The sequence below is a fragment of the Odontesthes bonariensis genome, chromosome 14, assembly GCF_027942865.1.
Source record: "Odontesthes bonariensis isolate fOdoBon6 chromosome 14, fOdoBon6.hap1, whole genome shotgun sequence".
Lineage (NCBI taxonomy): Eukaryota > Metazoa > Chordata > Actinopteri > Atheriniformes > Atherinopsidae > Odontesthes > Odontesthes bonariensis.
In genome coordinates, this window is record NC_134519.1 from 14,891,734 (window position 1) to 14,907,788 (window position 16,055).

A 16,055-nucleotide genomic window follows, 5' to 3' on the forward strand; every position below is an offset into this window, starting at 1 on the left:
ATTTTTTTTATCATTGGTCCTCAAAGGTAAACCCCCATGTGCTACTTTATAGAACTTACCAACAATTCTTGTTGTTCAACTCGATAGTAGGATAACAGTGTGGTAATAATTGAATAATGCACCTTGAGCCTAAGAGTCTTGTTCTCTTGTGCCTAGTTTAATCTAGTTTAATTAGGGCTTCCGAAACATGTTGCTGTCTTTACAAAATTAAAAGTGTTCAACAGATTAGGTCTGAATTCTATGTAAGGTTAAGAGCTTTTCAGTTGTGGTAACGTAACTCAGATCTTTTACTCTATTAGAACGGGGCAACTGGTTCTGCTGTCTCTACAGAGCAAAATTAAACCATCTACTTAAAACTAGCTGTTAAAAAATACACTTAATAAAAAAAGTCATTTTAATCAGTCAGAAATAGCAAACATGGCAGTATCTGCAGTAACACTGAAATGTTCTTCTTTATCTACTGTTACATTATTTACCAGAGAAAGATGGCACATGACCATCATCATGTAATCTTCTTTCTTTAATGAAATTACAATACATTTAATTAAAACCTAACAAGCAACAAGTTAGTAGTATTCCATTTGTTTTATTCTTGAAGAAGAAATGTCTTCACTAAGCATCAGACGAGGCCATGGTGTCATCATTTGAATGAGGCGATGGGTCATAAACTTTGTTGAAGAAGGAAAAGTCCGATTCAGATCCATGCTCTGTGCCCTGAAAAAAAAATGAAAATTCAAATATTTCAATCTCAGTCAAGCTGTGAGATGTTCTGTCACCAAATCCTCATGACAACTAATCCTCACATCTGTTCTGCCGCCAGAGAGGTCGAAAACAGAGTTCTGGTCGGTCTCTTCATTAGTCATAATTACCAGCTTGTTCCTGCAACACACAAGCATACATGCAAGCCAAGAACATTACTGAGAACATAACTCAGTTATATTATTTTCATGATGTTCGCTATTTATGGAATAAATCACTGTGTACATTGTACTCCACTTCCGGTTCAGCATAAAGAGGATGATGGAGATGATGACTCCAGTCAGCAGAGTCAGACCAACTGCAAGGCCAACTGAGAACGTATCTATAGACACAAGGAACCGTGTTGATATCAACATTTCGAAAAGGAATTAGATGATTAAGTTGCTTTAATGATACATTTTCTAAAAGAATCAGGCTACTAAAACCCAATTGTCGTGCTGATGAGATGAAGTATCTAAGGAGGACTACCGTTATCATCAGAAGGGTTGATGGGAGGGTCTGAGTAGCATTCACTGGGTATGATGGTGATATCATCAAGAGCAACGTCTCCACCTGTACTCATCCCTCTCTGATACACAAACACAAACTGTGAAATAAGAAAGAGATAGATGTTTAAAGTCAGAACACCCATTAAGAAATTCAGCAGACTCAAACAGCTGCTGGTAAATGTTATAAAAACAATAATGCATTTCTCAGAAAATGTTGGCTCTTATGACTGACACCAGATCTAAATTGATTAAGTGGCTGAAGATGAAGTGGAAGGATAAGGTTGTTGCAAAGCCCTGTCATATAACGTGGTCATGATCGGATGCTAAGTCACTGGATTTTGGGGGGGAGGGCACAGGATTGTAGGCAGTGATAGCCTCGGTGAACATTCTGATACTGCACAGAGGGGCGTTTCAGATGGAAAGGGTTGAGAAGTAGAGAGTCAGGCATGATCAGTTTGCCAATTCTGACAGTGTGCAATGTAAGGACTTCATTGGAACTAAAGAAATAATGACATGACATTTCATGAAATACAATAATATAATAAAAGAGATCAATGAGCAAGATTGTTGAACTAAAACACTAAATCCTTATATTTCATGTGTCTGGTAAATTAATAAATTTTTTACCCAGAATGCTTCCTTGTGTATAATGGACACACGAGCCTGCTGCCATTGGTCTCCCTTATTTCCTGTTTCAATCCACTTCAGGAGTCCCTCCTCATCGCCACCTGCGTGTATTTTCCTATAGGAGAGAATAGGTTTAAATAGACCCTTTGCTACTGGCTAAAAGCTCATGTTTAATGTCGACAATCCTCAGACCTGTCGTTTATGTAGACTTTAAGAGTCCCAACGTGGTTTCCAAACATGTGGTACCAGAATGTGAGACAGTGCCCTCTAGAGGAGGGCTGGAACACGTCACTGATCAGGAAGGACGTGTCTCCCCACTCACCCACTGAGCTGTCCACGTAAACATAGTGACCTGGTGGAAACATGACACAATCAGTTAAAGGAAGGTGCTCCTCTGTCACTGTCCCTTCGGAGAAGCAGGTATATCAGGTGGTATGCAACAATTACACACTGGAGCATTTCAGGTCTGATTACTGATGATTTATCCAGCCAGCCTTTTTTGATATCAATAACTGTATCTAGAACAAGATCCACATCCACTAAGAGTGATTTATCATCTTGTAATGCTGCTTTTCATTACAGTTTCAATGGATTGTTACATTCAAGAGTCAACTGAACCAGTGGCAATGAGTTTTCATTTTTAAGTTTCTAAAGTGGATTTGATCACTTGAACAACTCTCAATAATCAGCTGTTACATAGTATGTTACTACCATGAGTAGAGTTGGTGGTGTGGTCGACACTGGGTCCTGTGTTGGGGTTCGGGGAGGCTCCTCCACCCCGGAGCCAGTCTCCCTGGTCGACTCCTCCACCCAAGTTGCTCCAGCTACAGAGGGAGATCTCAAAGTCACAGACTCCATGAGGGGGACACTGAGCGTCTGTCAGCTGTACATCATCGAAGGCCATGTCTCCTTCCTGGGAGGGGCCAGCCTTCACACCTTCCACCACAACCTGAGACACACAGTGTGCAACTACTGACGGAAAGCCTTTGACTGATCAAGAGAATAACAACATTCTTACTTTCAGTGCTGTATTATTTGCTCCTGCAGTTTTATGTATTCAGGTTTAGAGATATATATTTGCTTTAGGTAATTCTCATAGGTAATGAGAACTGTTGAGAGCGCTGTTGTACTGTTTACTGTCTTAAATTTAATTCTGTGTTTAAAGACTATGAAGTGACTTTTTAAATTGTATTTACAACCATGCTCAGTAATTGTACAGTAATTTAACCTGTCAAAGAGAAATAACTTAAACATCAAGAAGGAGAACATTTTTCGCTGGCACAACAGCTCCTGCAGGATTAATTTCAGAACTGGTGACGCCAAAAATTAAGTCCATCACACAAGGAACACTGATGTACTGAATGGACAAACAGAGCTCATATCTGAGGATTATACCAGGTTGTTGTGGATAAATAGCTGAAAAACCGTATGGAGAGCTTACAATTCAATTAAATGATGTGGGAAATGTGGGAACCCTATCTTGGGTATATCTGTGGGACTCACTCTGTAAGGCTGAACACGAGGCAGGAGTGAAGCCTGAGCGAACCTCCACAGGCGGCCCTGGTCTCCTGTCTGCGAGAAAATCAGAGCTTCCTTCTCGTCCTCACTCTGCTGGTAAATATTCAGCGTCCCCACTCCTCTACCGTACATGTGGTACCAGAGCTGTACACAAAATCCTTTGTCTGAAAAGGTCGGGAAAAAAAAAATCATGTGATTTATTATTGGGAATATATAGCGTATAGCATATAGCGCATTTTTATTTCGGCTGCTCCCACCTGCAGGGTACAGTGGTGATGACATTGAAGCTTTCTGGCCGGCTGGGTCATCAGCCGAAGACGGCAGATAGTAGTAATGACCAATGGCTGTGTTGGTGGTGTGGTCGCTGTCTGGTCCCGTGTTGGGGTCGTTCGTGGGGCCTGACTGTCTGACCCAGTCAAAGTCATCGGTTGTCACCTGCTGCCAGTTACAGCTGCCCTCCTCAAAGTCACACAAATCTGTAGGACAAGATAACATCACAGAAAGTATATTTTGAACATCATACATGTACTTTGCAGTTTTGCAAGTGTCTTTTCCTCCAATGTCTTTCTTCAATAGATAATAGGTTTCCTTAAAATTTCATAGTCAGTGTGATGATTTTGAAAGAGAGGAAAGAAAGGAAAAAACTTGTATGGGACTTATTTTATAACTCTCCCTCTCTCTTCTTTGTTTTTCTCATCCCTCCATCCATATTAACTGTTTTTCTGGTAAATGACGTGTCTGGTGACTGGTGTTATTTGTGTGGAAGAAGCGGTAAATTATGCATACAATGCCCATATTTTATGGGCGCGCATAGAGCCTCAAGATAAAGCCTGGGTTAGCAATGAAGCATCAAAACCACCGTCATGGTATCCAATATCTCTGAGTAGAGCTTTTGGCTTTGTCGAGCCAGCAAACACAGGCAAACACAGGTGCTTCTTAGTGCACCGTCTGATCACGTAAGCGGCAACAAACATGAAGAAATGAGAGGTAACATGGAAGAAAGAAAGCTCAACATTCAACTTCAGCACATCTAGAGAAATAAGATGAGGGACAAACAAATATGTCAGTTTAACAAGGAGCATTGTATTGTATTTACAGATTAATTTAAAACTGATCGACGAGAAATCACAAAATCAGAAATAGAGATATTTGTGAGTTCATTTTTGGAGGGATTTTCCTCAGCTACAGCCTTATTACCGGAGGCTGGGCATGGTCCATGGATGAGGGAGATGTCATCGATGGCTATATCTCCAGCCTCTCCTCCCACCGTTGCTTCCAGGACCACTTGGTGTACTCTCTGCAGGGTCACGTGGCTCTGAACCAGCAACCACTCATCCCCCTGGTTTCCTAATTTTTGCCACACCTACAGGAAGACAAGAGGCTGATTCACTTGTAACAATGAGGATGTGAGGAGCTTTTTGCAACACAGTGGTATACTCCGAAAGTGTGCAGCTTGCAGTCATTATACCATGCATTAATGTTATTTTGCAATCAGTATTTCACAACTGTGAGAAAAGTATAAAAACAAATCGGGAGGAAACAGCCGCAAATATTTCTCAATCAGTTGCACGCCGTTTTCTAACACTGCAGCAAAGGGAAGTAAAGTGCCCTGACTTAAACATCATAAATGAAATCAGAGCAGCATTTTCTGACCTTTACTTACTTCACTTGATCACACATAAAATAAACTCATTAAACAGCTAAAATGTTGTATGTTTCACCAGTGTCTTCTCCAAGGGATCAGTTGACTGTAGAACCATCCTTAAAGAACCGACAGTTGCTCCGAACATGTGATACCAAAAAGTGAAACAGTATCCTTGGTCACCAGCAGGTGGCAGCAATGATGACTTAAGCTGGGCTGATTTTCCCTTTATGCTCTGTGGGGAACTGTTGATATAAAGGTATATCCCTGTGAAATAAATAAGCAAATAAATACAACTCTCTTTTAGCCTTTGATAATTTGATTAAACACGTACATAATTTCCACCCATGTCCACAGATTGTTGAGATCATGGAGGTGCGATCTTCCCCTTTTAGATCATTTTATAATCAAGCAGTCTTAGAGGCCTGTGCCTCTAATTGTGTAAGAATGACTCTAAGAGTTAAAGGTACAAGGTAAGCTTTTTCATCATACTGACAAAGCCTGCTAATGCAGAAAAAGAAGGTTGTCAAAAAGATTTATTCTTTATTATTCTTTATTATTAGTGTTGCTTTCATCTTTGTCTGACTACCGTAATATCTGCTTCTTGTAAATTGTTTTCCAGTAACGCTTAATGGTGGCGGCTTCTCAGGAAATATATAAAGGCCTTAAAGGAAAATTCCCAACGCATGCGATATTATAGTTGAGGTAATCCTTAAGTACACAAGATTACTGCTGGCTGATCTGTAAAATCTTAAGAGAACTGCATGTACAACGAAAGTTTAGTGTTGACCTTTGCCCGTTGTGTGGTCTCCTGCCGGCCCAGTGTTGGGGGTTTCAGTCGGGCCTGACCTGCTGAGCCAGTCCAGCTCATCTTCAGCTCCCTGCACCCAAACGCAAAGGCCGTCTTCAAAAGTACAGCTGAAGGAAGGCAGTGCTGAAGAGAAAAGAAGTTTTTTCAAAATAAATGGATCATACTCAAACTATTACCTCTCGTTCAAAACCAGATCACTAACTTTATGAAACTTGAACGAAACCCTATTTACCTGGCGGCTGGTAGGATCTTTCACAGTTCAGAAAAGAGATGTCATCCACAGCAACGACGTGGTCTCCAGTACCTGGAGTCTCCTGTGTTGCTTTGTTTGTACTACTGAACCAAACCTGAAAACACAAACAGTCATAAATCCTATAAAGGAAATGTGTCCCCGAAAATAAAGAGGACTTTTGATTTTACTGCTCGTATGAATCTATATACAAATATTGGAAAATGTAATGCAGTTCTGGCACTGGGACTGCTGTTATACTCTGACCTGTTCATTGAAACTTGATAAACACGTTACGTTACTTAATGACGCCCCTCATTATCTTTCCAGAAATCCAAAATGGTTCTTTCCTGCTTTTGTCTCATCACTCACAGACAGCTGTGGCTCTCTCCATTCGTGTTCAAACCGAGAATCTGTTACCTGTTTACTGTTGACCCAAAGCTCTTCTACCACACTCCGCTCTCACGTCATCCTGGTTCTCATGACACAACATTGGCTTGTCAATAGAACACACCAGTGATCTTTCCATGTTGAATATCCTCACTAGACCTCTCAGATCCTCTAATTGTAACCCACTAGTTGTCCCTTACTCTCAGTCGAGCACATACGAGGACTGTGCACCTGCTGTCCCAGTTTTGGGACAGTCTTCTCTGGCTCTCTCTCTTCACTTGGTGAATGCTGAAGTGCACCAACGATCCTGCATATTTTAGAAAAGTGGACATCCTCTCTACACACTCTGTCACTTTCTTTAAAATCTTCCCTTCTATGAATTTTTATGAATTTAAAGTTTTGGTGAGTAAATGCGCGACAAAAACACCTTGTAAGGCTGCTGGTGCAGGCCTACAGGCAGATGCTCCGGGGTCCAGGGGGAGACGGTATTGTGACTGCGTGACCACAGGATTGCTTCACCACCTTCAGCTTGCTGCATAAGCACTCTGAGTGACCCAGTACTCTCTGAGCTGATGTGGAAGTGAAACCTGGGTTTAGGAAAGAAGGAAGGAAGAAGAAGAGAATGTCGGATTAGGAGGAGAGTTGCATGGTGGAAGGACGGGGGCTGTGGGGAGCAAGCATATTGAGCAATTCATACACTAAAATATTCAACTTTTCAGCAGATGAAATATTTTTAATGAATTCAGCATGATAATCAGAGAACATTTACAGTGGTTATAACTTACAGAATCTCGCAGTAGGGGGATGAAGGGGGGAGTGGGGGGCTTTGGAGTTTGGCTTCACTGAGGGTGGACTCCAGACTGGCATTCACTCTCATGTAGAAGCCTGAGAATGAAGGACAACTGAATGAACAAAGCTGGCCCTCAGACATCAGGAAGGAGGAGTCTAGCTCCTTTCACACATCATGGGCCCACAATCAATTCTTCATCTAAATCAGTCAATAAATCATTAAAGTCACCAGTGTCTGTTGTGTGATCGCTCGGTGGCTCCGTGTTGTTACTGGCTTTCTGTCTCTGCCACAAACTCTGTCCGTCACTGGTGTCCGTCCACTGGCACTGATCCTTCTCAAATGTGCATGGCCCTAAAGTGACGAGTACAGAAGTGAGTAATACCATGTATGTCCTGCTAGTTTCTATTAAAAAAAAAAAGAAAGGGCAATGCTTGGCGAATTGAAATTCGTGATTTAAACCAGACTGTTTTGCAAAACTTCACAGTTTTAGAAAAATCTGATTAAGTCCATCTATGCAATACATAAAGCTGCAAAGATGTTTGTTTGCAAACACTATTGTTACATCAATGAGAGTAGGAGACATTTCACAGAAACCCCAATGCAAACGAGCGGCAACAGTACAAGCTACTGCTTCTAAATGAGGATTCAACAGAAAGTGTTTTTTTAGCCATTGTGACACAGTAGTATTTGCTGCAGAACTTTTGTCGTGGACGTCTTCCCCTCCCTTGCATTTCAAGCTGCAAAAGTGAATCACAGGCAGAGACTTTCCTGCCCTGAAGCCATTCTGTCGACAGCGACTGTAGAAAAAGTGCAAAACTGTCTGTTCTTTTTCCTGAAAATCTCTGCTGTTCATGTGTGTAAGTAGCCGATAAGAAATGTCATTTTTCCATATTGTTTTCCACCTTCTGATAGAGTTAAACTCACCTCAGTACGAATCAGTCGTTTCAGTAACACACTTTAAAGTGTTAACAAAATGGCAACAGTGACTCTCCTGCCTATCTGAATAAATATTGTAAATGCAACATGGAGCTCTCACCACAGCCAGCTTCGTCCTCCCCCTCAGGACAGTCTGGACGATAATCACACTGCAACGTGGCCGGAATACACACTTTACCGGATGACAGCTGGCAAAAAAACTCACCATCCTGCAACCCCAATGAAAGAGAATTGACACTTGCTTTTTGGAAAACTTTAGACTCCTGCAGCCATGAGCTCCTCATACTCTAACTTGCCTGACAGGGATTAATGGGTGCAGTCGAGGTTGACGGTGTTGGTGGGGCAGAGGTGGGAGATGTACTGGGTAGTTTGCTGTTGTCAGGGTCAAAAAGACACTCTCTGGAGAATGAGATGTCATCCACTGCAACCAGCCCCATGTGAGCTTCTCCGAGCTCATATCTGAAGACAAGCTGAGGAGATAAATTTAAAACAACAGTTAGACTTTGCTTATAACAATAAGTCATTTTTGTAGCCTTTAAACAAAATTCTAAAATCTTATTTACAAGTTTGAGCCAGCATTTTTATAAACGAGGTCAATTAGCAAAGTGTGTTCTCACAAACCTTGCTTCTAACTGAGGAGGAGAAAGTGACCTCTGCTCTCTGCCAACTGTAGCTCTGCGATGGCTCCCTGAGCCACAACTGTCTGTCGTCAGTACCAGACGTCAGCGTCCTGGACAGTGCTGTCAGTCTGGCTGCAGCATCGTCCACACAGAAGTAGAAGAACCTTACCTACAAAGGTTGAAAGAGTAAAATGAACACAGAAAAGTACAAGAGCACAAGCTTTTCTGAAGCTCTCTAAAGTGTTTTTTCTTTTACTTCACGCAAAACTGCCGTTAAATTACTGCAACAACAATCATCACGATATTTACTGCAGTCTGACAGCCTGTTTTTCTGTAAACATTTAATCATCCCTGAGGACTGGAAAACAGTAAAAATGACAACTAACTTCAAATAGATAGTAAAAGCACTGTTGACAAATATGTGATATTAAAGTTTTTTTCTAAGAAAACTTTTCATATATTATGAATGCCAGTTTTTGCCATTTAATGCCATTCTTCCAGCATATTAGATGATCAGATCCTCCGTAGGTTATTGTGTTTTTGTTTTTTTTGTTTCTCCGTTTCTTCTTTCATGATCGACCACCAAGTATTAGCTGAAAAATACCGTCCTAAAGTTCTTTTTTAATGCCTGTAAATAATGCAATTGATCAATATACAGAAAACTCACAGTGCAGTTGAAGCTGGGTAGCAATGTTTTGGAGAGAATCTCTGATGTCTGGCCCTTCACAGTCAGCTGAGCTGCAGGTGTAACATAGTGACCTGTATAACACAGAGTACAAATGAAGTTAAAGTACAGCAGTACTGCAGAAGAGGGGCTAAATCTGGAGCATTATCATTCAGTATAGCTCAGCAGCTCAGTCTCAGACCTGCAGCAGAGTTCAGGGTGTGATCCCTGGGAGGCCCGTGGTTGGGCCAAGCTTCCTGTCCTTTGTGATGCATCCACTCAGCTTCAGGTGTGTCCACATCACTTTCCTCCCAGAAACAGAGGCCATGTTCAAAGTTGCAGCGCTCCACCACACCATGTTTATCTACGGTGTTAGAAGGTAATGTGATGAAGGAGGTTGACAATCATTTACATATCCAGTATAGACAACTTTTTCAGGAAAACTGAAACCTGAAGTCCAGAGAAAATATACTCAAATATTTTATATCTGAGGGTCCTTACAGAGCAAAGGAGGCACCTGCAGTATCGAGCAAAGTGTGCATGCACAGTTGGGATTAACCATACAATCTCCCATTTAACACCTGCTATATCTCACCACAGTTGTTCTCATCTGACCAGTCCCCGCAGTCCTCACTGAAGTCACACACTTGGTTGGGGTGGATACAGACGCTGTTGTTGCACATGAACATACTCTCAGGACACCATGGCTGGGGCTCTACACATCAATGAAAAGCTGTTTCATTGATGTAAATCAACTTAAAAAAAAAGGAGTCCAAAAGCATTGAAAGGCGGGCAGATTACCAGGCAGGGAGCAGTTGATAAAGTCAACATCATCAATGGCTACGTGTCCAGGCTTGTTGAAGTTCCTGGAGGCTTCAAACAGGATGATAAAGTCATGCGGGTTTCGGCCAACTCTAACCTCACCGTGCTGCCACAAATCTCCATGGTTACCAGATAACCACCACAGAGTGGTGGTCCTGGAGCCCTCCTTTAGCAGCACACTGAGCTGTGAGTCTGTAACAGTCACAAAAATAATGAACCAGGTAGGAAGGAGGCTCGGACACCATTTTTATTTTTTTTCTTAAATGCTGCACATTCATAGGTGCAAATGAAAAATAACTTACCTTCTCCATAGATGTTGTGGAAGAAGCGTAGTGTGCAGGTTGTGCTGGCCTGTTTCATGATGGGGCTCTGCAGGGCAGCAGGGCTCATTTGTTCTCCCCGATCAGCCTCGACTGCCATGTACCAACCTGAAAGAGTCAGTGCAGAAACAGGTAGATATATTAAGCTGAGATGGGGTAATAAAGTGGGAGTAAGAGATATTTATGTCGATTGTGACGACAAGAAACACTTTACATCTGCTGGATTTCTTAAGATTTGATCTTTTATTAAAGGGAAGAACTATGAAAAAGTTATTCAAATTTGTGTTGTACTTCTACAACCTGAATATTTACTGTGATCATTCAAACTACAACAATTATCAATTAGCTGTTTTGCAAAAAGCCTTGAAATATAGCACGTTCATTGATAGAAAAAACTTGGCTAAAATCTGAGTTCTATCCCTTATAAAGGTGTGTCCGTGTGTTGAAAACATCACGAGTGTGACGCAGCCTGCCGGGTCAGTGTCTTCTAGTTCAGAGTCTTCGAGCCTTACCGAGTTCAGTGCCCAGTGTGTTGTCCACATTGGGTCCTTCGTTTCCAGAAGCATTCCTTCTCACCCACTGAAACTGGCCAACACTCATGTCTTCCCAGTCACAGGTGCCATTTTCAAATGAACAGCCCAAAAATCCTGAACTTGTTTCATTCTCTGCAAGAATAGAAAAACAATTTGATTAATTTCTAATAGGAAACAGACTTCGGTAAAGACGACAAAAAGGAATGGCAATGAATGAAACAATGACATCTGTACCTTGGCAAAGACCTGATTTGAGACTGATGTCATCGATGGCAATAAATCCCATGTTGTTAGACTCTGCCTCAATCAACAGCTGTTGTTAAGAATATGAAAACATCATAATTAAAATACTCCTCTCTATCAGTACTCTTCTTTTTTTTTTTTTAACCATAGCAGTTTTCGAGTACCTGGAAAGGTTTCGATGTCTCTACAGACAGAGAGAACCTGTTCCAGCTGCTCCCACTGCTGTTACTGTGGAACAGAAGGTCCTTCTGCGACGGGCCTGAACACATGAAGACCCGTAGTGTCCCAGAGGCACTGACAACCAACACACAAATGTCATGGTTAAGTTTATCATGTCAAAACAAGTTATTTTAACCCAAAACAATTTGTTTAAAAAAACTATCCAGAAATGTATTCTGTGACAGTGATCTCCTAAAGTTATGTTACTCTTGAAATCTTTGACAAGCAGAACCTTTTCTTCAAATTTGTATGATAATGAAGCCAAAATGCTATTCAATATTCCCCAAAATCCTATTCTTGAAGTTGTTTTAAAGTGAAATAATCTTACTTGATTCAATGCTAATAGTAAGTCTGATGTAAAAAGTGAACTCTATCACAGAATCTTCAGTCTTGCACAAAGTGAAGCAGGTGATTCATGACTACATGACATTTGTTCACACTTCCTGAGGAAGTCGATGAGGAAACTAAACAACAGGATAAAGTGCATCCTTGTACTGCATTGTCACATACTGTATGTAGTGGGAAAAAAAAGCCATGACTCTGTGTTTTTTTTTTCCATTCTTTTTTTCCCCCCTGCCAACCTGTTGTCCATATGGTGCCATAAGGTAAGACAGGAGGAGGTGTCTTTCAACTGGATCCATTCAGACACTACCTGGGCTACACTGCGGTGGTTTTGGTGAAGGGGTGAGCTCAACAAGAACCAACCTACATGCAAACAGAAAACCAAAATATTAAGCCAAACCAAAGAATTATGCATTTCTTTCCCAAGCAGTTATTGATTTATATATCCTAAGTAATTTAAATATTCCAAGATAAGAGAACTTGTGCTTCATGAGGCACTTACTTTTAGCATAAACTGACAGCTGTTAACACTTTGCAGAAGCACTAATTTTGGTTGTTTTAATAGTTCAAACTGGAACAGAAGAAAGGTTAAAGTTGGTTGGAGACTACTATGTTTTCTAGTTATTTTAGTGCAAGTTTAAGACATGAGATTCTCTACAGGGCAGAGGGGAGATAATGTCAGCATTAGGACACAAGTCAAGGAGAAAAAGAGAAGTTATTAACTAACATGCTGTGTCAGTAAAACAGAGGCTTCTGTTATCATCAATCAGAGGGTGCTATACTGGCAGTTTTTGAGATGCCAGTTTTTTCACATATTGAATCATCAAACGGAAATTTTTCAAACTGTGAATCATGATATCCTGGACACTGTTACCCTGTTTTCAATGCCCTGGAATCCTGAAAGGTTCTAGAGATGCTCTGGAGCTGTGGCAAACTCCCGCGTCATTTTCTCCGGACTTCTAACAGAGATTTTTCACATTTCGAGTAAAACCTCTGGCAAATCAGCAGGTACGACGATGTGTGAACGTAGCAGCAAATATATCTTTACTTTAATTGAGCGGGCTGATTCTCCTTTCTGCCAACCTCTCTTTGCTTTTGTGGGTATGCTCAGAAAAGTCACCCACTCTTTTTGACCAGCAGAACATGGTCAGGGTTCAAATTCATGTAACTGGTTCGGTCTACACTTCATTAGTTACAAAAATCTACATGGTTTTAAAGACATTTTACCATTCATGGGTTGGGATTCCCATCGTGTCACAAGAACGCTGTCTGACAGAAAATAACAGCTTCGCCATGTATTATCAAACCACTACAAATGGGACAAGTGGGAAAACGTACCTGTCACATGTGTTTTGGTGAGACTGGGCTGCCTGATCTCAACATCATCTTATCGGACTGAGATTACATGAAGATACAAATACAACTGAGACAGCCCAAATACAGACATGAACTGTGGCAAGTTTTCAGAAATATGTGGAACAACCTCCCTGCCAAGCACCTTGAAACATAAAGGCTGGTTAAACCAAAGATTTGGTCAAGTTGTTTCTCAGTTTACTCAATGTGGTATCTAGCTTGAAGAGCCTTCTCAGTTCACTTTCAGGACCTGAAACATCCACACTCTGCTTTATGAAAATGTCATACCCTCTGGAGTCTCAGTGGTGTGGTCTGTTGGTGGACCGTGGGATTCTCCACTGGCCAGAACCCACTCATGTCCATCTACTTTCGGGATGTTGACCCAGGTGCACTGTCCAGACTCAAAGTCACAGTTCCCTGGAGGACTGCAGGCCCCGTCCCTCACAGAGAAATCATCTATTTTCACTGTATCATTAGTGCCAGGCACGTGGATGGCCTTAAACACGACCTGGAGACAGAGCACAACTGTTTTGGGTAGGAACCTTGCAGGAAAGAGAAAAAGCAGTGTGCATCTTAATGGTATACTGTGTAAGATGCTATTTGATTCTTCGATGAATTTACATAGAATTTTGCAGGTGAGGACACGGTGACCTCTGCCACCTCCCAGTCTGTAGAGGGCGATCCAGGCCGCTGCCAAAGTGCATCGCCCAGGTCCCCACTTCTCAGCACGTGGATAGAAAGGATGTTAGAGGAATCTGTAGGCAACCAGTACCTGAAAAAGCAAACATCAAATGAATGCCAGCGTTGAAATGTGAATCAGAAAATATTGTATAATAAGTGTGATGGCAGCACCAGACTCACCAGAAGCGTATACACATCTCTGTAGCTGAGGTGAACTTTGGTGTGAGCAACTCAGCTACCTCAGAATGAGTAGAGTTGGGGGTCATCACAGTCATGTAAAAACCTATACACGCACACGCACACACACACACACATCCACAGATAAACACTTTAAACAGGCTGTTTTTACTGCTGTTAGGAATAACCCCAGCTACTGTGCCAAGCACAATGCAGCTAGATACAGAAAATATGCACAATTATTTTGAGATGAAACATAGGAATTTTTGCTTTAATCAAAAAAAGATTTTCCCCATAAAATCTTTGTAAAAGAAGCTAACTGAATATTTTGCAAGTCCTTTGTAAATAATAATGATAAAAAAATGAACTAAAGTTATTATCAGTTGCTCTCCCAACACAGTTTATTTACATGTGAAATGTGAAGCTGGAATAGTAGTAGTAAGCACTTAAAAAACAAGCGCTAAAGATAAGATAATTAGGATACAAACATTTTTACAACTTTACAATACAATACTACACAATATGATTCCTAATCTAAAAAACAGAATTTCCTGTCTTGTTAAGAAACTTTCAACCCGATCCCCAGGACAGGAAGGATCTGATATTAACACAACGCTCCCCATTGATTCACATTCAGTGTGTGTGCTTCATCTTGTTGTCTAGAACAGAGCAGCACTGCATACATGTTACACTCCGCAGCTACACTGCACCAGAGTTCTGCACTCACCATTTTCAGTTCCATAGGTGTGATCCACATGATGCTTTGTTCCCTTTCTGCGCTCCCAGAGACCCCGGAGAATGACTCTGTTCTCAAAGCCACATGTGTCCGAATCAAACCCACACAAGTCTAAAATAGTGAAGAAAAAGGCAGCATGGTAAAACAATCTCTACTATATTTTTGACACCTGTTTGCATCAGTGTTTACGTACTCTGATTACTGCAGGCTCCCTCTTTCACAGTAATATCATCAACAGCTATGAATCCTTGGCTGTGGATGTTTCTGCGGCCACTGAACATTATCTGTGGATGAAGGAGAAATAATGGCAAAATCTAACAGAAAAATACAAGATAAAGACATTCTTATTATACGAAAGATTTCGTATACAGTACATACAAATGTAGCATACATACGTACTTGACTTTTGTGTCTGTATCCTCTTTAGATTAAACTTGAAGGTATTATAGCATTTGAAATTAAATTCAATGCATGTGCAAAACTTGCACATTCGGATATTAGATCATTTATTCATCTTTCAGTATCAATAAGTAAAATACAATTGTGGTCCAGACTAGTCAATGAATCAAAAAGTCTGTTCTTGAAAAAACTCTGCTGCCCTATTTTGGTTTTCCACAAAAAAAAAAAAAAAGACGAACAGTCAAATGGCCCAATTAATACAGAAAGGCTAAATGGTTTGCCAGCATTTTTTTCTTACCTTATTTAGGTTCTCAAAAGTGCTTTTAACTGTGGTTCTCATTCATACATTATATTATCTTTATATTATTATTATACATATTTACACACTCATACAGTATGCAACAACTCTTTTGTGTTTAAAAATAATTTAAAATATTATAATCAAGCTTAAAAAATCCATGAGGGGTATATTAGAGGTTTGAAAACATGCAAACATTAAAGATTACCCGGAGTGCGTCGTCCATGACGATCGTTACTTGAGCATTCATCCACTCTGGAGTTTGTGTCCCCTGACGAGTCCAGACTAAAACTTCAGAAAAATTCTGGAACATATAAAATAATTATATCTCTAAGGTAAAATACTGCTGTCGATGTATTTAAGAGAAAGTTTCTTGTGGTTTTAACTCGGGCACATACCGTCTGAACCAGCAGATCCAGCGTGGATACTGAAGGCCCAAGCATGTAATACCAAAATTC

The 16,055-nt window shown here is 40.9% G+C and overlaps 1 protein-coding gene and 1 long non-coding RNA gene across 2 annotated transcripts; both read right to left on the reverse strand.

The window, feature by feature from the left end:
* Positions 1-557: 557 nt before the first annotated feature.
* On the reverse strand, positions 558-6,603 carry LOC142399014 (MAM and LDL-receptor class A domain-containing protein 1). The gene is made up of 14 exons (XM_075483344.1): positions 6,541-6,603; positions 6,078-6,192; positions 5,825-5,968; positions 5,114-5,301; positions 4,590-4,755; positions 3,650-3,868; positions 3,378-3,556; positions 2,586-2,823; positions 2,067-2,226; positions 1,875-1,989; positions 1,228-1,345; positions 985-1,081; positions 804-879; positions 558-714 (listed from the first exon to the last, which is right to left on the reverse strand). Exons 1-14 carry the CDS (start codon positions 6,601-6,603, stop codon positions 613-615), a joined length of 1,980 nt encoding a protein of 659 aa, XP_075339459.1. The 3' UTR covers positions 558-612.
* A 670-nt stretch (positions 6,604-7,273) lies between these two features.
* Positions 7,274-8,372, reverse strand: LOC142398456 (uncharacterized). Its single transcript, XR_012772801.1, has 3 exons — positions 8,291-8,372; positions 7,483-7,605; positions 7,274-7,349 (listed from the first exon to the last, which is right to left on the reverse strand). It is a non-coding gene; the product is annotated as an uncharacterized LOC142398456 (long non-coding RNA).
* Between the last annotated feature and the right edge of the window lie 7,683 nt (positions 8,373-16,055).

What these genes read in the sequence shown, in the direction of transcription:
- LOC142399014 (XM_075483344.1), bottom strand. Translation starts at nt 6,603, where the DNA reads ATGGAAAGATCACTGGTGTGTTCTATTGACAAGCCAATGTTGTGTCAT. An exon ending in ATCCCTTGGAGAAGACACTG is followed by an intron (nt 4,756 to 5,113) that starts GTGAAACATACA and finishes GTCTTCCTGTAG; the next exon opens with GTGTGGCAAAAATTAGGAAA. An exon ending in TCTCTGGCGGCAGAACAGAT is followed by an intron (nt 715 to 803) that starts GTGAGGATTAGT and finishes TTTTTTTTTCAG; the next exon opens with GGCACAGAGCATGGATCTGA.